Here is a 22,115-nt window from a genome sequence, read left to right as displayed (position 1 = left end):
TGTTAGTACCCTTGCTCAGCAGATCTCCTGCTCAGTAGTAACCCCCAGCTCTGCTGTTCCCCCTTTCAGTAGTAACTCCCAGCTCTGCTGATCACCCGCTCAATGGTAAACTCCCAGCTCTGCTGATCCTCCCTCAGTAGTAACCCAAAGCTCTGCTGATCCCCCCCTCAGTAGTAACCCCCAGCTCTGCTGATCCCCCCCCTCAGTAGTAACCCCCAGCTCTGCTGATCCCCTGCTCTGTAGTAACCCCCAGCTCTGCTGATCCCCTGCTCTGTAGTAACCCCCAGCTCTGCTGATCCCCTGCTCAGTAGTAACCCCCAGCTCTGCTGATCCCCCCCCTCAGTAGTAACCCCCAGCTCTGCTGATCCCCTGCTCTGTAGTAACCCCCAGCTCTGCTGATCCCCTGCTCTGTAGTAACCCCCAGCTCTGCTGATCCCCTGCTCTGTAGTAACCCCCAGCTCTGCTGATCCCTCGCTCTGTAGTAACCCCCAGCTCTGCTGATCCCCCACTCAGGAGTAACCCCCAGCTTTGCTCATTTTTGCTCAGTAGTAACACCCAGCTCTGCTTATCACCCTATTAGTAGTAACTCCCAGCTCTGCTCATCTCCGCTCAGTAGTAACCCCCGCTCTGCTGATCACCCTATTAGTAGTAACTCCCAGCTCTGCTCATCTCCGCTCAGTAGTAACCCCCAGCTCTGCTGATCCCCTGCTCAATAGTAAACCCCAGCTCTGCTGATCCCCCTCTCAGTAACCCCCAGCTCTGCTGATCTCCCGCTCAGTACTAACCCCAGTTCCTCTGATCCCCCGCTCAGTAGTAAATACCAGCTCTGCTGATCCCCCCCTCAGTAGTAACCTCCAGCTCTGCTGATCCCCCCCCTCAGTAGTAACCCCCAGCTCTGCTGATCCCTCACTCAGTAGTTAACCCCAGCTCTGCTGATCCCCCACTCAGTAGTAACCCCCAGCTCTGCTGATCCCCCACTCAGTAGTAACCCCCAGCTCTTCTGATCCCCTGCTTAGTACTAACGCCAGCTCCTCTGATCCCCCGCTCAGTAGTAAATCCCATCTTTGCTGATCCCCCGCTCAATGGTATCCCCCAGCTATCTTGATCCCCTGCTCAATAGTAACACCAGCTCTGCTAATACCCCTCTCAGTAGTAACCCCCAGCTCTGCTTTTCCTCTGGTTTGCTGATTCTTCTCTCTCTCTGGTACCCACTCATTTCCCACTATATTGCTCCCACACTGAGCACCATGTCAGGCATTAGTAGTTTCTCCTGCTCTGGTTCCCCAGCTCTGCTGATCCTTCACTGCTCAGTCCTCTCTCTCTGGTCCCTGCTCACCTTTTGCTATAGCACTTCCATGTTGCACACCACATGTGCCATCTACTAGTTGCTCCCCTCCAGTCTGGCCCCCGGTCACCTTCCTGCTGCACACCAGAAGAGATGTCTGCACCAGACACTCCCAAAATATATGTACACATGAACCAGAAGTGACTGCTGATGATGACTTTCTGGCTCGCTTGTTGGTTTCACAGTGCATCCTGGGATATCTCATACCTACAAAACAAAGAAAAGCTAAACCTGAAAAAAAGCCTCTCAAAATCTGCAGGTGCTGTTAGCGAGCTTTGTCATAGACTTCTATGGAGGCTCCGGAGACGCTTTGAAGCACCAAGAAAGCGACATGGGGTAAAATTTTTGAAGCAAAGTAAAGCGAACAAACAGTGTAAACAGGACTGTAAACTTACCATTTTATTAGTGACAGGGGCTTTGATTGGCATTCAGGGTGCTTTCAAAAAGCAATGCCAAATTTTGAAGTGTAAAGGAGCCCTTAGACTCCGCCTCTCCTCACATCATGTCATTGAGACGTGACCAGTCTCCCCCCACACACACTCTCTGGGGTCTCTCATACATCTCAGTACAGGGGGCTTCACTCTCATCTTTATTCACAGACCCCGGAGACACCAGAGACATCAAAGCTGAGGAAGGAAGACAAGTGCGGATTAAAGAGGAGGAAGTTCCTGTGGAGATCAGCACAGGTGACTAAAGTAACATATAAAGAAAAGTATCGCAGGTCTAGCTGCAGAAATCACAATCTTCGTTGGTTATGTTTATTTTTGACAGGTGGACCCAGTAATAAAAATACACCAGAGAGATGTTCCTGTTCCCCAGATTCCTTGGCTTCTACAAAAGAAGGGCACGAGACCCAACATGATGATCAGGTAGATGGGGGTGGGTGAGGGTCCTTTAAATTATTTTGTGGAGAAATAGAAAAAGAAAGAATGGAGAGAATCAGTTTCCTAACCGTCACCAATCTTGACTTCAACATGGGTGGTATGTTTTATTAATTCACACATCTGGCAGTTTTTCTTCAAAAAGACCTCTAAGTAAAGCCCAACTGCAGCCAAAACGTCGTTTTTTCTCAGGTTTGGATGGTCTATGGAAGGGTTAGAGCCTGCATCACCTTTTTGATATTGATTTATTTTTAGCTGAGGGGTGTTTTTTTACCTCCCCAACAGCCCCCCCCCCCCCCCCCCAAGCAGCCAAATGGGGTTATACCAGGGCCAGGGGGTGTAGTAAAGAAAAGTCAGGGGGCATAATGTCAACACTGTTTATCTGAACACTGTGCCCCTTTACATCAGGTGTCTGAATCAGAATGCCCCTTTACATCAGGTATTTGAATCAGAATGCTCCTTTAAATCAGGTATCTGAATCAGAGTGCCTCTTTACATCAGGTATCCCCATCACAGTGCTCTCTTACATTAGTTGCCCCCCACTTATATCAGACCCTGTGCCCCTTTATATCAGGTGTCCCCATCAGAGTTCCCCCCTAAATTAATGTTTCCATCAGAGTTCCCCTTTACATCAGGTTCCTCATCAAAGTGTTCCCTTACATCAGAATACTCATCAGAATGCCCCTCACTTTAGGGTCGCCACCAGAGCCCCCCTTACATCAGGGTTCATGTCAGAGTGCTTCCTTACATCAGCTGTCCCCATCAGAGTGCCCCCTTACATCAACTGTTCCCATCAGAGTGCCCCCTAACATATGATCAGTTACCGTATCAGAGTGCCCCTTTACATCAGGTATCTGAATCAGAGTGCCCCTTCACATCAGGTATCCCCATCATAATGCTTGCTTACATTAATTTCCCCCACTTGTATCAGACCCTGTGGCTCCCCATTGCATCAAGGTCCCCATCACAGTCCCTCCTTTACATCATGGTCCTCATCAGACTGCCCCCTTACATCAGGGTCCCCACCAGAGTCCCCCCTTACATCAGGATACTCATCAGACTGCCCCCTTACATCAGAGTTCCCCTTACATCAGGGTCTCCATCAGAGTGCCCTCTTACATCAGGATACTCATCGGACTGCCCCCTTACATCAGGGTCCCCACCAGAGTCCCCCTTACATAAGGGTTCCCATCAGAGTGCCCCATTACATCAGGTATCTGAATCAGAGTTCCCCTTTACATCAGGTATCCCCATCACAGTGCTCTCTTGCATTAATTGCCCCCACAAGACTGGCTCATGGATCAGTGGATGCAGTATCAGAGACCTGTGAGGACTCAACTAAAATCTAAGAGGGGGGGGGGCACAGCCCAACCCAGCACCTCCCCAGATCTGGCCCTGGGGTATACACATGGTACAGCAAAGATGATCCCCTCTGTCACATTCGGCATTCAAGTGAACTGGGGGTGTCAGAACCGTTCTGGAACAATCTGTATAATATTCTGTTTAACACCAGGACTGTTTTGTTATATTCAGGATGAAAATCTGATTTATATTAAAGTGGAAGTGAAAGAAGAAGCAGAAGAGACGTACGATGCGGAGAGTGATGAGGAAGATCCTCCAGAGATCTGCACAGGTGAGCAATAAATGCTAAATCCAGATTCTTCTTGTTCTGTATAGCAATTAGTGGTGCACCGGAATGAAAATTCTTGGACCAAAACTGAAAATTCAGGATGCATTTTGGCCGAAAACCAAAACTGAAATGGACAGTTTTTATTTAAATATGTTTTTTATATATATTTGTATTGTTTTAGACTTTTTAATTAATATCATAAATGTAAACGAATATGAATATATTTTCAGCACCTTTTCGGCCAATAGGCTGCTTTCACACTGAGCAGTTTCTGAAGCGCTTTTGTGATAAAAAAAAAAAGGCGCAAGAAAAGCTCAAGAAAAATGCATCCCTTTAAATTCAATGTACCGTATGTCTTCACACTGGTGCGCTGCGAATCCCTAATGCTGTAAAAAATCATTCCCTAGTTCTTCTCTGAAAGTATTGCTAATTTTGTTTAGTTTTGGATAGACTGGAGATGGATTAGAACCCCTGTCAGGTTTTTTGCTGTCTGTGCCCCCATTAGGGAGATTCTCCCTCTCTATTTGTCCTGTTTACCATGATGATTCAAAGTGAAAGTGTAAAAAATCCCAAATTTGGGGTTGTCCCCAGTAGCAATAGAGGGGAAATCTTCTAATGGGGACACTAGTTCTGGTGATCTGGGGGTCCCTAAGGAATTTCCTTAATTTGTAGGGATTTCTTCTCACTTCCTGTTTGGCTATAGGACAGGAAGTAAAGAAAAATCTCTACAACGGGACACAGATGGCGAAAAAATAATCTCTACAGGAGTTATAACCCTCCCTTAGGCTGGCCATACATTATACAATTATCTGCAGATTTTCTGCCCAATTTCCTTTAGATTTACCTTCAACTATGTAGTGCAAGGGCCTGCCTAATTGGATACAACTGAAAGTGTTGTTTAGGTTTGTCCTCCTATTATATGGTTTTTGGTAAATCTAAACCAAAAATCTGCAGATAATTGTATAATGTATGGCCAGCCTTACTCTATCCAAAAGAAAAAAAAGAAGTTTTGCGTATAGTTCTACTTTAATCCCATCCCATGTGGTCTTCTACCCAACACTAAAGACCTCATGTCAAGTGGTTCCCTGGTTCATTTCAGTCACATGCAGCTGGTTGTAGATTATGACAAAACGCGATGGATGACATCACGACGCTCATACGTTGGCAAGTGTTGGTTTGTTTTATTGCCGCTTCTTAACATGGCGCTATTAGGAAGAGTCTTTTACATCTATTTGGGGTGGTTTATATCTGGTGTGATCTAGCACCTGTACTGTGTGAGTAGGATTTTAACAGTTTTTTTGATACAAATTACTTTTTTAAGGATAAGCACTATATATAATATTTTGTTTACATGTTGGTGAGTGGAGAGCAAGAGAAGGAGATTTCCATCACGGATGCTGTATATATGTGGGAGGTCATAGTGATAAGGTGACGGCACAACTAGTGATGGTTCACAGAGAGCCGTGTTTTTTTGGAGCATGAAGGTGAAATCTGATGCCTAATGCAGGTGTACCTCGGTTTACGAACACCTCGGTTAATGTAATTATTGGTTTACGAATAAAAATCCATTGAAAATAATGGCTCGGTTTACAAATTTTTTTCACAATCCGAACAGATTAATTGGTTTTCAATGCATTTACAAATGTTTTTCATCATGTCCCTGTACAGTATTTATGCCTTTAAAGTGCACCTTATAAAGAATTTTGAACAGATTCATTTTTTTTTTACTTTTTTCTGACCTCCGAAACAGATTAATTGGTTTGCAATGAATTTATGAATTCATTTTTAATCATGTCCCTGTACAGTATTTATGCCTTTAAAGTGCACTTTATAAAGAGTTCTGAACAGATAAGACTTTTTTTTACTTTTTTCTGACCTCCGCAACAGATTGATTGGTTTTCAATGCATTTACAAATTTTTTTTCTTAATCATGCACCTTATAAAGAGTTTTGAACAGATAAGACTTTTTGTTTATGTTTTTCTGATCTCCGGAACGGATTAATTGGTTTTCAATGCATGTACGAATACATTTTTAATCATGTCCCTGTACAGTATTTATGCCTTTAACCACCTTCCACCCGCCATATAGTACAATGACGGGCGCAAGGTGGTTCTCTCGTTCTGATAGGACATCATATGACGTCCTTCAATTCCCTCGAACACAGCAGATCACGGAAAGAGCCAAAGATGTCGGCTCGGTCATGTGATCAGCTGTGTCCAATCACAGCTGATCACATGTAAACACGGAAATGCCGGTTATCGGCATTTCTCTCCTCTCGAGCTGTCACGCTGACAGCTCGAGAGGAGAGCCGGTAATCGGCTTTCCGCGGAGGGGACATGTACACTGATCATCAGGGCACTGATGATTAGTGTGCCCTGATGATCAGTGTGGCCCCAGAAGTGCCACCTGTTAGTGTCCATCAGTGCCAGCAGTCAGTGCTCATCAGTGCCACGTGCCAGTGCCCATCAGTGCCACATCAATGCCACATATCAGTGCATACCAGTGCACATCAATGCCACATATCAATGCCCATCTGAGCTGCCTTTCAATGTCACCCATCAGTGCCACCAATCACTGCCAATCTGTGCCACCTATCAGTGCCACCTATCAGTGCCAGTCAGTGTCGCCTATCAGTGCGCATCAGTGCCGCCTGTCAGTGCCACCTAAAAAAATAAAAATCCCAGAGGTGATTAAATACCGCCAAAATAAAGCTCTATCTGTCTCAAAAAAATGATAAAAATTTCATATGGGTACAGTGTTGCATGACCGCGCAATTGTCATTCAAAGTGAGACAGTGCTGAAAGCTGGAAATTGGCCTGGGCAGGAAGGGGGTATAAGTGCCCAGTAGGCTAGTGGTTAAAGTGCACTTCATAAAGAGTTTTGAACAGATAAAAGACTTTTTTCTGACCTCCGGAACAGATTCAATGGTTTTCAATGCATTCCTATGGGAAGCCGCGTTTCGGTTTACAAATTTTTCGCAATACGAAAAGTCCTGCAGAACACATCAAATTCGTAAACCGAGGTACACCTGTACCACTGTATAGTCAGAAGAATTGATTACTACCTGCAGCCCTATATCATCTGATGGACATTCCTTCTTGCAGTTTATTTTTGCATATATTATTGATTATTTTTTTTTTTTCCATTGATTTATGTTATTTTGGACATATTCACTAACTGGTTAATTTTGCATATGGGTGATTAGAGATATGCAGGGGCCCTTGATGCGATTAAGACGGCCCTGGTCAGCAGGGTTCTGTAGAGTATGTAATTGTAGAACTGGGTGGACAGTATGACCAGCGTTCCATATCGAAGGTCGTCTTTGGGAAAGCGGTGTGATGGCAATGTATAGGAAAGTTGGCAAGATATTGGCAGGCATCTAGGATGTGTAAGTGTTTTCAGATGAGGGAAGTATAGATTGATAAAAGACTCCAGTATATAATGGACAGGTGTTATAGTTACTTATTAAATTGTCTTCTTTTAAACCTTTATAATTTTTCTAGATGGGCGATACAAAAGGTACACCATGGAGAAACAGCCCTTCATCTCTCAAGGAGCAGAAAGTGAAGACCTCACATCAGAAATCCTCATTACTTCCAACCACCATCCAATGCCTCACAGTAGGGTTCGATCGTCTGCTCCATCTTCATGTGTGGCTAACTTTCCCGATCGACTTGGAACATTTCCATGCTCCGAATGCAGCGAGTGTTTTAACCAAAGAGCAGAGCTTATCGCCCACCAACGAAGTCACACAGGAGAGAAGACATTTTCCTGTCCCGAATGCGGCAAATGCTTCTCCTGGAAGGTTCAGCTTATAAGACACCTTAGAATCCACACCGGGGAAAAACCATTTTCATGCTCAGAATGTGGAAAATGCTTCAACGAGAGGTCAAACCTTCTCAGCCATGAGAGAACCCATACAGCTGAGAGACCATATTCCTGTCCCCAGTGTGGAAAATGTTTCACTCAGAGATCCAATCTTGGTACGCACTTAAGAACTCACACCGGAGAGAAGCCATTTTCCTGTGCGGAGTGTGGGAAGTGTTTCTCTCGCAAGTTATCCCTCATCACGCATGAAAGAGGCCATACGGGTGAGAAGCCATATTCGTGTCTGGTGTGCGGGAAATCTTTCGCCGCAAAAGACAAACTCATTAAACATCAAAAAATCCACTCAGGAGAGAAGCCATTTAACTGTTTGGAGTGTGGGAAATGTTTTTCTCAGAAAGGGAACCTACTTTCACATCAGAAGACTCACACTGGGGTGAAGCCGCATTCATGTTCCGAATGCGGAAAAAGATTCATTGAAAGATCAGACCTTGTGAAACATCACAGGACTCACACTGGGGATCACCCGTATGCCTGTTTGGAATGTGGGAAAAAGTTTCCAAAAAAATCCTCTTTAATGTCGCATGTCGGTTCCCACAAGAGACAAGAGGTTCCTGTCTCAGGAGGTGAGAGCTGAGGGAAGAGTATGAAGACCTTGATGACTTCTGCTTACTTTTTTAACCCGGTTTTTCTAAAAGTAAAAAAAACTGCAGCATGTTGCAGGTTCTCCTTTTTTATAGTTGCGTTTTGTCCATATTTTTTGAAGTTTTATTACAGGAATAAATGAGCTTTTGTCTGTGGTGGACCTCCTGTGAGTTAATTTTTCAGGACTTAGAAATGGCTGGCATCAGTGAACCGAAGATGAATCCAAATCCATAGTTCTGATTTTTAACTGGGTTATCTCCTGCATTGACTTTTTCAGTGATTGTAGCGAGAACTTTTCTATACTTTGGTGTTTTTGAAAAAAAAAAGGCATTCCTGATTAAAGCTCTTTGCTGCTGTCCCAGTGTAAAATGGACTTTTATATACGAATTATAAAGTTCTGTATTGATGTACATTTATAAATTCCATGCTGTGTCCTTCATGTGAACTTCATGAACCTGTAAATCTTCACATTCTCCTTCCTTTCCGTCCACTTCATATTTTTTTTTGCAATGGCGGAGAGCCAACCAAGTAGCTTTATGATATGTTAGTTCTCCTCGCTGGTAGTCTGTATTGTGGAACTTTCAGCGCTGAACTAAGGCTCCGTTCACACCTATGCACTTTGCTTTTTGTCTGTTTTGCAGTGCTTTTCACAGTTAGTTTCCGTTTTTTTACACGCATTTGTACCACTTCTTTTGTTTTTCTGCACATATTTTTGACGAGCTTTGTTCAGCTTTTTTTTTTTTTTTTGTTAAGGTGGAATTTTTTTTTTGTCGCTGGGCAGAATAAAAATGCAAAACGTGGCAAAAACGCACTACCATGCATTTCAGCAGCTTCTCAATTAAACTCTATTGTAGCAAAAACATTGCTTTTAAAAAAGTTCCTGACCCTTTCCAAAACAGCGGCTCAAAAAAACATCGAGGTGAACGTGTTCCATAGGAAACCATGTTAAATGGACTGTGGGACGTTTCTGCAAAAGCAAAAAAGCACTAAAAAACGCATTGGTGTGAACAGAGCCTTAAAGTGTTATTAAACTATATCCGGTCTCCCTGGACCCTACATTCACTATATCCGGTCTCCCTGGACCCTGCATTCTCTATATCCGGTCTCCCCGGACCCCGCATTCACTATATCTGCTCTCCCCGAAACCTGCATTCACTATATTCGCTCTCCCCGCACCCTGCATTCACTATATCTGTTCTCCTGAACCCCGCATTCACTATATCCGCTCTCCTCAGACCCTGCATTCACTATATCCAGTCTCCCCGGATCCTGCATTCACTATATCCGCTCTCCCCGGCCCCTACATTCACTATATCTGGTCTCCCCGGACCCAGCATTCACTAAATCCGCTCTCCGCGGACCCCGCATTCACTATATCCACTCTCCCGGACACTGCACTCACTATATCCGCTCTCCCGGACCCTGCATTCACTATATCTGGTCTCCCCAGACCCTGCATTTACTATATCTACTTTCCCCGGACCCCGCATTCATTACACCTGCTCTCCCCGGACCCTGCATTCACTATATCCACTCTCCCCGGACCCTGCATTCACTATATCCGGTCTCCCTGGACCCTGCATTCACTATATCCGGTCTCCCCGGACCCCGCCTTCACTATATTCACTCTCCCCAGTCTCTGCATTCATTTTATCCGCTCTCCCCGAACCCTGCATTCACTATATCCGGTCTCTCCAGACCCCGCATTCACCATATTCACTCTCCCCAGACCCTGCATTCATTTTATCCGCTCTCCCCGGACCCCGCATTCACTATATCCGCTCTCCCCGGACCCTGCATTCACTATATTCACTCTCCCCAGACCCTGCATTCATTTTATCTGCTCTCCCCGAACCCTGCATTCACTATATCCGCTCTCCCCGGAACCTGCATTCACTATATCTGCTCTCTCCGGACCCAGCATTCACTATATTCGCTCTCCCTGGACCCCGCATTCCCTATATCCACTCTCACCGGACCCTGCATTCACTATATCCGCTCTCCCCAGACCCTGCATTTACTATATCCGGTCTCCCAGGACCCTGCATTCACTATATCTGGTCTCCTCGGACCCTGCATTCACTATATCCACTCTCACCGGACCCTGCATTTACTATATTCGCTCTCCCCAGACCCTGCATTTACTATATCCGCTCTCCCCGGACCCTGCATTCACTATATCTGCTCTCCCCGGACCCTGCATTCACTATATCCGCTCTCCCCAGACCCCGCATTCATTATATCTGCTCTCAGAACATTGAAATGCAATTACTTTAGTAAATATAAACTGCTAAATACTTTTTCTCATCAGCAGTATATAGCAGCCTTGTGACTTCTATCAGTGTACAGCAGAGCACTAGCTAAAGCTTTGTAGGAGTTTTCTTTCTGCTGTAGGAGGATGGAAATCCCCTGACCTCTGTCTGGACAGTGCTGATTGGCCCTGTGCTGATCACATGCACTCTCCCAAGAAAAGAAAAAAAAAACCTCTCTAGCAATACACACCAAACTGAGCATGTGCATGCCTATGGTTCCGTCTGGAGATAAGCGGTGGCCCCTTGAAAAAGGGGAGGAACAGAGAAGAAAGGATCAAACAGCCTTTTTACACAACGCAGAGGATTACCCCCTTTGGTTCCACAGTGAGAATAACAAGCACGCTTTACTGCATATACAGACTGATTTTACTGTTGTGGTCTTAGTAACTCTTTAAGGAATGCCTAATATATAACACTTAAAAGAGGAGTTCGGGATGTAAAAAAAAACAAAAAAACGTTTACAGTCATGGCCAAAATTATTGGCACCCCTGCATTTCTGTCAGATGATGCACCACCGACACCCATAGTTACATAGTTAGTCTGGCAGAAAAAAGACAAAAAGTTCAACAAAAAAAAGTTATAACCGTTCACACCCACAGTTGATCCAGAGCAAAAAAAAAAAAGTAAAGCATGATGCAATTTGCTCCTGCAGGGGAAAAAACATTTCCTTCCTGATCACCTGAGAGGCAATCGGATAGCTCACTGAAGACTGGGTACTGAGTGATCAGTGGTCATTGATAATTCAGTTCTCGGCCTTATAGCCGGCGGGGGACAGATGCAGCCATGAACCAATGCTGCATCCACTTAGGTGGATATACAGTCATGGCCAGAAATCTTGTCCCCCTGCATTTCTGTCAGATAATGCACCACTTCGCCCAGAAACTTGTTGCTATTACAAATGTTTAGGCATTCTCATGTTTATTTCTTTTGCTTGTATTGGTAAGACACAAAAAAGTGGAGAAACAAAAAGCCAAATCTGACACATTCCACGTAAAAACCCCAAAAATGGACTGGACAAAAGTATTGGCACCTTCTTATGACCTTCTGTCCGGACTGCGCTACACGAGAGGTAATGATTAAGGAGGTCCTGGGGTGACCACAAAGCACTATACTGTATGACTTTTCTTGTACAACAAGGAGGTCATCTGGTGGGTGAGGAGACCATTGGTGGTGGATCACTTGGCAGGAACGGTGGATTATGAAACATTTCTCACTTTGTACGGACTTTACGCCACTCTCATTGGCTTTCAGTTTATGGACTACTTAGGGTTTGGAACTTTGCACATAGAATCACATAGAATAGAGTGTTTTGCAATATATTTATTTGTATAAAATCCATGGGTATATGAGTATATTTAAGCACAAGGTTTGTTATAGTTGAAGGTGGTCAGCAAGCGCCATTGGTAACTTGTTTGTTTGTGAGACATGATATGTTTGAGTCCCACTATCCCTCGGGTAACCCACAGGTGAGGATCGGGCAACACGGGGGTACGCTATTTTAAAGTGTGTCATGTTTGGTATCTATTTACTCGGCATAACATCATCTTTTATATTTTACCAAACAATTGGATATTATATTGTGGTTTTGTACAATAAAATCATATAAATTGTATTTTTTCCCAAACATTTGCATTTGAAACACTGCTGCACAAATATCCACTGACATAAAAATATGCAATGCCCACCATTTTATTCTCTAGGCTAGGGCCTCTGCTAAAATATATATATATATATATATATATATATATATATAGTTTTTGGGGGTTCTAAGTAATTTTTTTAGCAAGAAAATTATATTTTTTACATTTAGGAAAATGATGCCAGAATTGGCTGGACTGGAAGTAGGATGTCACCTGTGAATGGTAGACTGCACTATTACATTTCTTAGCTTTTGTAAAATGGTTTGTAACGTGTCCATCATTTCGACTCATAAAAAAAGATTCCTCTCCCCCTCTATTGCATTACTATTTTTTGATGGAAACATTTTAACTCTGGACTGTGATTAATGATATGCCTATGGAAGAGATGTTGGCGTTTGCCAACGATACCTATCATAAACACAAGTTACTGTGGTCAGCCAGGCTCCATTTCTCTTCCTCTTCGACTCTTCGGGAGTTTTGTGCCCCGTTGTATCCCAATAGAGTTGTGCCTTGTCTACCCGAATCACTGATCTGCGGTTATCAGTTGAGCCTTCGTAATTCCACTTGGCCACGTGTTGCTAGGTCGTGCCACGGGGGTTCCCTGGTGGTATGACACTGCGATCCTGCTCCGTGTCTTCCTCGACCCCTCTCTTTTTTAGTATCTTTCCATCTCTAGTACTAGCTTCTCGTTTCTTTTCCTTCTTTCCACATTCTCTATTTTTGTTCTCTTAGTACATTGAATTGTATGGAGGTGCCTCTTGATGTTTTCCGTATCTCATCCAGAGGTATCTCCTGGAGAATTATGTTCCTGGCACCTCCATATCGGCTGTAGTTGATCCTTTATTGCACTCATTGAATACAGCTCCTCACAATTACTTTTCTGGATCGTCTTTATGCTTGGAATGTCTGTTTGACTACTTGTACATGTTATCCATGTCTCTTTCCTTTTGTTCTGTAAACATTGCTACTAAAAACGTAACCCCGAGCTGCCAAGCGCATGCGTCTGGGCCTTGACGCCGAGCGGCCGCATGTTTGCGTACCATTTGAAAATACATATGAGCTGAGAGCGCGCGCCCTGCGCGCTCCCAGCACATATGTCCATGACTCACGGAAAGGTCCCGATCTCCCCTTGCGATTGGGACCTTTTCCGATCATGTGACCGCCGTGACAGTGAATCATGGCGGTCATGTGACCCTAAAACCCTGCCCAGCCTCCAGGCTTCTGAAACCTCTTAAAGGGCCGGGAGGCGCCAGCGCAAAGGGGTTAATAAAGACAAATTTGCGTTTAAATCTGGGCTGTTACCTTAGGGTGACAACCCTGCTATCAGATCAGAAGCCTCAAACCGGAGAGGCCTGCCGCACATCTGCACGTGTTATGGGATTTCTCTGCATATGGGGACTTGTAGATACCTGTGAAATGGCTGAACATGCTTGGAAATGTGTGTAGACATGCTGCGAGTGTCTGCCAGCTTCCAGTTGCATGCGCCCATTAGTAACACTGCCTAAGTGAACATCCCACTTATGGGGGGGGGGGGGGGCTACCTTGAGAAAGCAGAATGTACTGGGCTGCAGCACAAAAAAGATAAGAAACTGTCCACAAAGGGGGAAAGGGAAGAACCAGAAACTAAAACAATATTTTTAAGGGTTAATTTAGATGTGTGGTTGGGGGCTGTAAAGATGTGCGGTTGAGCTGTGTTCTTACTTCTTAACCCTTAAGCAGTGTAATGGAACCGGACCCCGACTGCATTAGGGTATTTCCGTTAGCCTCCTGCTTCCCTGTGCGAGCCCAGATCCACGGACACCACCGCTGACCAAAAAAAGACGAGACACGACCAGACTTAAAGGAAACCAGGAGATAGACTGCTTTATTTTAACACAGATGCAAGATATATACACAGGGCGGGACAATACATTTAGTAACAAGAGACACACAGCAGACACCCCCCACCAAGCCAATACACAAACACATACATCCCATAATAGTTTGCTCCCAAGCAAGATACACAATAGAACAATGGGACAACCACATGGCATTAAACAATGAACAACCCCCACACCCCACCTATACATGTCTACACAATATCAGGACATTCCACCCTGTACCTCTAACAGGCACAGGGTGACTTACACATAATAGGGATAAGGGGAGCTGAGACAGGGGTCTCCCCACCTCTCCAAAAGGGGCTGTGTTCCATATGCCCCCCACCCAAAGTCACTCCCGTCACAAGCAGCGATAGGCAGTGGATGGGGGTGTTTACATGTTGCAGTCACGAAGCTTCATGCCCACTGTTTTTGGGTGGAGACATCTACGTATGCATTCTTTTTTGGACAGCTGCTTTGGGAAACAGTGACATTGGTGGGTTCAGTTCCACCTAAAGGTACTATGTGAAGGGGACCCTTATCAGTTTGCCTGACTTTACGTCTGGCTTGCCAATGTCGAAAAAAATTATCTGCCTGTCTTGGAACTTGCTTGCCACTATGACCAACCTTGATTTTTCTCCCTGACAAATGGCTCGCACTCAGGTAAAGCTTTTTTCCCATTCCTCAAGTAGCTAAACATAAATGTTACAACGTGTCTGAAAACCCCCCCTTTGTACATTAGCAATGGCTACTAGAGGCAAGAAGGCTGCGCTACGGCACATCTACAGGATAATACCGCCTCATACAATCTCAGTTTGGTTACACAACTTGCTTTTCATTGGCTATGCGCGGAATATTTTTCCAACCAATTAAAAATGTCCTCTCATCTCCTAAGCAGCACTACAACAATGTCTGCTGCAGTCTGATTGGCTGCTCCATATGGCAATACCAGAGAGTGGTACTATTAAAAAAATCTAAATATTTTAACATAGACTCGACTCATTACATGATATGCCATTATAATTGTGTGTCCAGCTCTTTTGCCCCAGTTAGCAGTATTCCGCCCCGTGGCTCCTCTACTTCTGCGCTGTGCGTTCCACGGTTGCCATAGTGACTCATAGCCGAGCGAATGGATAGTCTTCCGTGGACAGAGAGCCGGAGCCCAAAGCCACCACTAGATGGCGAACGTCTGTTGCCTTAGAGGACGAAGTGTCCTCTGTGCAAGAGAAGTGGCGGCCATTTTGTTGTAGTCCAAAATAGGAAGCTGGAGGGGGGATTTTTAGCTCAAGAATGCTCCTGATGAGGATGTAAAACTGGACCTTGTATATCCACTGAGGAGGAGGTAATAATAATAATAATAATGTTTTCTTCTGATGAGAGAAGGGGGTCCCAGCACTGTGTGTGGGGGGTTAATGTCTCCTCAACAAATCCTCATCTTCCAAGTCCTTGGATATTGTCAGTACCTGGTTGGGGAGCCTTACACGGAGAGGAGGGCATCCTCTTACCACTCCTGCTCGGGACACCAATAGGGTAAACAGAAGGCACAGAGCCAGGAGAGACCTGTCGGGTCTGAGGTGACAACAGGCAGGTGATGAAGACCAAGATGCAGGTCAGTTGCGGATGCAGGTGAGCGGGTGCAGCAGCAGGAAGGTGTAGCGGAGGTTTGGACAACCATGGGCAGCCGGCAGCCAGAGATAGTCACAGGAAGGAGAGGTTGCAGCGTCAGCCAAGCCGGGTCAGGATCAATCAGGAAGATCAGGTACAGAGGAGCAGGCAAGCGGATAGTCAAGCAATGAGCCTGGTCGGTGCAGGCGGACTTCAATCGCAGTCAGGTCAAATCATGTAGGTAATAGGAATCAGGATACCAAGCAACAAGCACAGAACGTAGTAGACCAGAAGGCATAGGTATAAGTGCAGCAGGAGTTTAAATAGCCCTCCTGTGCATGCCAATGCATGCGCACTGCCACGGCCGACGGGTATCCATCATTGGCACATAGATGTGTGCCACCGCCAAGCTTCCTTACCCTGACAGATCTGTAGAACATTAGATGCTTTTGGGGCTGGGGGGGGATGGTGCTGGGGCGTATTCTTCACAAAGTCATAAAGAAATAAATTAGTGATCGGGAGTATAATTACTCGTGGCTCCAGCGATTTAGGAAATGGACTAGGGGTCTGGGATTAGAAAGCCATCAGCAGAGCTCTCCATTTGTTCTTCTCACCGTTTGATGTGTAGAAAATTAGATGGTCAGCTCCTCTGGGGCTGGGGGGATGGCGCTGGGGCGTATTCTTCACAAAGTCATAAAGAAATAAATTAGTGATGGGGAGTAGAATTACTTGTGGCTCCTGCGATTTAGGAAATGGACTAGGGGTCTGGGGGTAGAAAACCATCAGCAGAGCTCGCCATCTGTTGTTCTCACCGTTTGATGTGTAGAACATTAGATGATGAGCTCCTCTGGGGTGGGGGGTGATGGTATTGGGGGCGTGTTCTTGGCAAAGCCACAGCCCACCTCTTAAAGGAATACGTCCTCCAGAGTAGGAATTTGTACGGTGGTGAAGATTACATCCAAATATTACAACTGTCAACATTTTAGGTGTCGCCCTGCCTCTGAGGCTGTGTGTCTAGCAGCTGCCTTAAGTCTGCTCAGATTCCTGGAGTCTCCTGCCTGCCCATCTGGGTTCTTTTCAACTGTTGCCCTGGTGGTCTTAGGCTGGCCATACACTATACAATTTTCTGTCCAATTTCCTTTAGATTTACCTTCAACTATGTAGCGCAAGAGCCTGCCTAATTGGATACAATTGAAAGTGTTGTTAGGTTTGACCTCCTATTATATGGTTTTTGGTAAATCTAAACCTAAAATCTCAAGAAAATTGTATAATGTATGGCCAGCCTTAGTCAGCTTCCTCTAGGTCTTCTCTAACAGTGAGGTCTCCGACCCATAAATTTAGTTTTGTCCACTTGGTTAAACAAGAAAGGATCGAGAGGAGCTCCCCATAGTGTCCACCTGGCTGTTTGGGGTGTTCCTATCCAGAAGGGATGGTGGGAAGCCCTCACAAAAGGTGTACAGATCCAGGAACTCTACTATTTAATTAATTGTAAAGACATTTTTATTTTTTTTAGATTATATTGTAAATGTGTATTTTGTTTGTGCTGTGGATTTACTTCAGTATGAAAGTCACCTGTATCAAGGAGAGAGACTTTTTAGAAGGACACAAGGATCTCTAGAAGGAGGTCATGATGGAGAACCGGCCGCCCCTCACATCACTAGGTAAGAGGAGACTTTCATTTCTTGTATTGAGGATCCATCTAGATACACACATCCTCTGATATAAAGACATAGAAACAATAGAGGAGTGGGAGTATATAGAAGGACACAAGGATCTATAGAAGAACGTCATGATGGAGAACCGGCCGCCCCTCACATCACCGGGTAAGAGGAGACTTTAATTTCTTGTAAAGGAGAGAAGAGTATGTAAGATCCACCAAGATCAGGGTTTCTCAACCAGGGTTCCTACAGGGGTTGGTAGGGGTTCCTTGAGGGATAACCAATTTTTGTCTCGTTGGTACGTTCCCACTGACACCATTGCTCCTTTTTATCTATCTGTAAGGGGGTAATTCTTCTCAATGACCACCAATGTAAGGGTCATTCTTCCCACTGACCATCACACTAATGCAGGGGTGCTCAAGAAGAGCGAGGGCCACTTATGGATTTGTAAACTGGTCGCGGGTCACAATGAAATGAAATGGTTCAGATTTTTGAATTTGCTATTTTGAATAATGAACATTTTCCTCTTGCAGCTGATGAATGCTGGCGAGAGGGAGAGGAGGAGAAGCCAGATTTCAGCGGTCGCAAGAAGAAAATGGAGAGGATCAGTTCCTGTTTATGCCACCCCTCCTGTTCTAAGTGTGAAACAGAATCTGAGAGTAATGCCACATGGGCCCCCTGGAGCATGGGTCGGGGTTGTCATTGTGACCCCTGACACTACAACAGTGGTTTATTTATTATTTATTTATTACAGGTACTTATATAGTGCAGTCATTCTACACACACACACACACACATATATATATATATATATATAATCTAAGGTCCCTAACTCATATTCATACATACACATACTAGGGCCAATTTCGACAGGATCCAATTACCCTACCAGCATGTTTTGTGGGAGTACCTGGAGGAAACCCACGCAGGCCAGGGAAAAAATGTAATCTCTAAGCAGGTAGTGCTGTGATTGGGATTTGAACCAACGACCCTAGTACTACCAGGCTGAAGTGCTAACCATTTAGCCACTGTGCTGCCCCGTGGTTGGGTGGGGTTAAAAAAAGTCTGTATGGGGTTTTACCACCCCCAACACCGCAAATGAAAACAAGCCCTTACTATCTTGAGTACCCTATAAGGCTGCTTTCACATGTGTTGTGCTGTGCTGAGGTTTACTTGCACCCTGGGTGTAGTGCAGTGCACCTGTGGCTTTCCTGCAGGTTAGCTGCGTTTTGCCAAAGACTTCTATTGTATATTGCGGGTGTGGTGCACTTCTGAAAGTGCACCAAAACTCCTGCATTCAGTTTGAGGTGAAAGGCCACATCAGAGGGCTCTGAGGGCCACAGGTTGAGCACCCCTGCACTAATGTATCATGACTTGTAGATATAGTCATTTTTAGGAAGGGTTCCCTGAGACCAGAAAGTTATTTAAAGAGTTGTTCTGTGTTGAAAAGGTTGAGAAAGGCTGACCTAGACACACATCCTCTGATATAAAAACATAGAAACATTATATTCAGTCATTGTGTGTGTTTCCTACAGATGGATCCAGTAATGGGAACCCACCAGAGAGATGTCCCCGTTATCTGTATTCCCGGGACTCCACACAGGAACATCAGGAGATCCCTCAGGAGGATCAGGTAGATGGATCCAGTATTGGGAACCCACCAGAAAGATGTCCACGTCCTCTGTATTCACAGGACTCCACACAGGAAGGTAACACCATACCTCACCATCATCAGGTAGATGGATCCAGTAATGGGAACCCACCAGAGATATGCCCCTGTCCTCTGTATTCCTGGGACTCCACACAGGAACATCAGGAGATCCCTCAGGAGGATCAGGTAGATGGATCCAGGAATGGGAACCCACCAGAGAGATGTCCTCGTCCTCTGTATTCCCGGGATTCCACACAGGAACATCAGGAGATCCCTCAGGAGGATCAGGTAGAAGAAACTGGGTGTCTTATAGCTAATATTTTTGGTAATATAATAAAAATACACTAAAATATGTAGTATACTGTCTTATATAGGTTGAAGGCCTTATTATTGTTAAAGTTGAAGGTGAGGAAGAGATGTCTGTGAGGAGCAATGAATTGTGCAAGAAGGAAATTCCTACAGAAATCAAAGCTGAGGAGCAGGAAGAAGGATATGTGAGCATTAAAGAGGAGGAACTCCCTCCAGAGATTGACATAGGTGAATAATAAACACTAAATCTAGGAAACATTTGCATATTCGTCTTGTAAAAATGACAGTTTGTTAGCTTTGTGTGTTTCCTACAGATGGATCCAGTAATGGGAACCCACCAGAGAGATGTCCCCATCCTCTGTATTCCCGGGACTCCACACAGGAACAGCAGGAGATCCCTCAAGAATATCAGGAGGATCAGGTAGATGGCAGGTAGTAGGAAGATGACACTTGTCATTAATTATGAGCTGGTCAGCAATATTTAAACATCAGTGCTCTGATGATCAGTGTAGCCCCATCAGTGCCACCTATCAGTGTCTATCAATGCCACCTGCCAGTGCCCATCAGTGCCACCTGCCAGTGCCTATCAATGCCACATATCAGTGCCTACCAGTGCACATCAATGCCACATATCAGTGCCCATCTGAGCTGCCTTTCAGTGCCACCTATCAGTGCCCATCAGAACCGACTATCAGTGCTCGTCCGTGCCACCTATCAGTGCTGCCTAACAGTTCCAATCAGTGCTGCCTAACAGTGACAGTCAGTGCCCATCCGCGCTGCCTATCAGTGCCATATATGAGTGCTGCCTTTCAGTGCCCATCAGTGATGCCTGTCAATGCCTATGGCCATTGGATGGGATGAGTACTGAGTAGTGGCCATTGGTTGGGATGAGTATGGAGTAGTGGCCATTGGTTGGGATGAGTATTGAATAGTGGCCATTGGTTGTGATGAGTATAGAGTAGTGGCCATTGGTTGGGATGACTATGGAGTAGTGGCCATTGGTTAGGATGAGTATGGAGTAGTGGCCATTGGTTGGGATGAGTGTGGAGTAGTGGCCATTGGTTAGGATGAGTATGGAGTAGTGGCCATTGGTTTTAGCAGTTAGTAGATCATTAGTGAGTTTTAGTAGGGCAGTTTCAGTGGAGTGTAGTGAGTGAAAGCCAGACTGTAAAGGGTCAAGAAGGTTGTTGTCAGTGAGGTAGGAGTTTAGGCGATCGTAGACTAAGTGTTCTAAGAGTTTAGGGGTAAATGGCAGCAGGGAGATGGGTCTTAAGTTGTTCAGGTTCAGGTTGGTGGGGTCCAGGGAGGGCTTTTTAAGTATGGGAGTGATGTGTGCATGCTTTAGAGGGGTGGGGAAGGTACCATTAGAGAGGGAGAGATTGAAGATGTGAGTGAGGGAGCATAGGATGCAAGAAGAGGGTGTTTAGATGTTCCTTATATGGTGTAATATTTGCATTGTTTTGTGTTGTTCAGCATGAAAAGCTGATAAAAGCTGAAGTGAAGGAGGAAGCAGAAGAACCATATGTGATGGGTGATGATCCATGTAAGGAGGAGGAGGATATCTCTCCAGAGATCAGCACAGGTGAGGAATAAACACTAAATCCAGAGAAGAGTCCCAGATCCTCCTTGTTCAGTCACTACAACCATCTCTTCTTCTCCCCCCTCCTCTGTCAGTAGACAGTAATGGGAGGACAGTATGTACCCAGTGGGGGAGTTAGGAGCCATTAGCCTCTATTAGACTCTCTTATCCTCACATCATGTCATTGAGACGTGACCAGTTTCCCCTACACACACTCTCTGGGGTCTCTCATACACCTTTCTCGAATCCCAGATCCTCCTTGTTCAGTCACTACAACAATCTCTTCTTCTGGCACTTGCCTTGGTTTGCCGATTTTCTAATAAATTCATCCCCAGTTCATTCTTGAACTTGCATATAGAGAGGATGAGGCTTGCATTGTTATGTTGGGCTTTAACCACTTAAAGACCAGGCCTTTTCTAAAACTTATTGTTTACATGTAAAAATCTGTATTTGCTAGACAATTACTTAAAACCCCCAAACGTTATACACTATATTGCCAAAAGCATTGGGCCGCCTGCCTATCCACGCACATGAACTTTAATGGCATTCTAGTCTTAGTCGGTAGGGTTCAATATTGAGTTGGCCCCACCCTTTGCAGCTATAATGGCTTCAACTTTTCTGGGAAGGCCGCCCACAAGGTTTAGGAGGGTGTCTATGGGAAGGTTTGATCATTCTTCCAGAAGCACATTTGTCAGGTCAGGCACTGATGTCGGGGGAGGAGGCCTGGCTTGCAGTCTCCGCTCTAATTCATCCCAAAGGTGTTCTATCGGGTTGAGGTCAGGACTCTGTGCAGGCCAGTCAAGTTCCTCCACCCCAAACTCGCACATCCATGTCTTTATGGACCTTGCTTTGTGCACTGGTGTGCAGTCATGTTGGAACAGGAAAGGGCCATCCCCAAACCCTTCCCACAAGTTGGGAGCATGAAATTGTTCAAAATGTCTTGGTATGCTGACGCCTTAAGAGTTCCTTTCACTGGAATTAAGGGGCCAAGCCCAACCTCAGAAAACCAACCCCACTCTATAATCCCCGTCCACCAAACTTTACACTTGGCACAATGCAGTCAGGCAAGTACCGTTCTCCTGGCAGCCGCCAAACCCAGACAATCCATCGGATTGCCAGACACAGAAGTTTGATTGGTCACTCCAGAGAACACGGCACCAACCGCGTTCTCCGAA

The 22,115-nt window shown here is 45.2% G+C and overlaps 2 protein-coding genes across 5 annotated transcripts in view; both read left to right on the top strand.

The window, feature by feature from the left end:
* LOC149466274 (uncharacterized) overlaps window positions 1-8,683 on the top strand; it is a 30,569-nt gene extending 21,886 nt beyond the window's left edge. For 3 of the 4 annotated variants that reach the window (XM_089672937.1, XM_089672936.1, XM_089672938.1), the window contains 4 exons: window positions 1,945-2,031; window positions 2,117-2,214; window positions 3,760-3,859; window positions 7,361-8,683. In XM_089672937.1, coding sequence (XP_089529063.1) covers window positions 1,945-2,031; window positions 2,117-2,214; window positions 3,760-3,859; window positions 7,361-8,319 — 1,244 coding nt within the window. In that variant the 3' untranslated portion in view covers window positions 8,320-8,683. The remainder of the gene's footprint in view (window positions 1-1,944; window positions 2,032-2,116; window positions 2,215-3,759; window positions 3,860-7,360) is intronic. The other variant, XM_089672939.1, reaches the window with a different exon arrangement.
* Window positions 1-22,115, top strand: part of LOC149466273 (uncharacterized) — a 198,461-nt gene that overhangs the window by 134,241 nt on the left and 42,105 nt on the right. The window contains exons 6-8 of the mRNA XM_089672725.1: window positions 19,427-19,589; window positions 19,676-19,782; window positions 20,835-20,943. Of these exons, the coding sequence (XP_089528851.1) occupies window positions 19,427-19,589; window positions 19,676-19,782; window positions 20,835-20,943 (379 nt within the window). The remainder of the gene's footprint in view (window positions 1-19,426; window positions 19,590-19,675; window positions 19,783-20,834; window positions 20,944-22,115) is intronic.

This window comes from Staurois parvus, unplaced genomic scaffold (genome assembly GCF_062004578.1).
Source record: "Staurois parvus isolate SC_StPar_1 unplaced genomic scaffold, SC_StPar_1.0 ptg000132l, whole genome shotgun sequence".
Taxonomy (NCBI): Eukaryota; Metazoa; Chordata; class Amphibia; order Anura; family Ranidae; genus Staurois; species Staurois parvus.
Note: the sequence above shows the minus strand (reverse complement) of the source record. Positions and strands in the feature narration are given on the sequence as shown.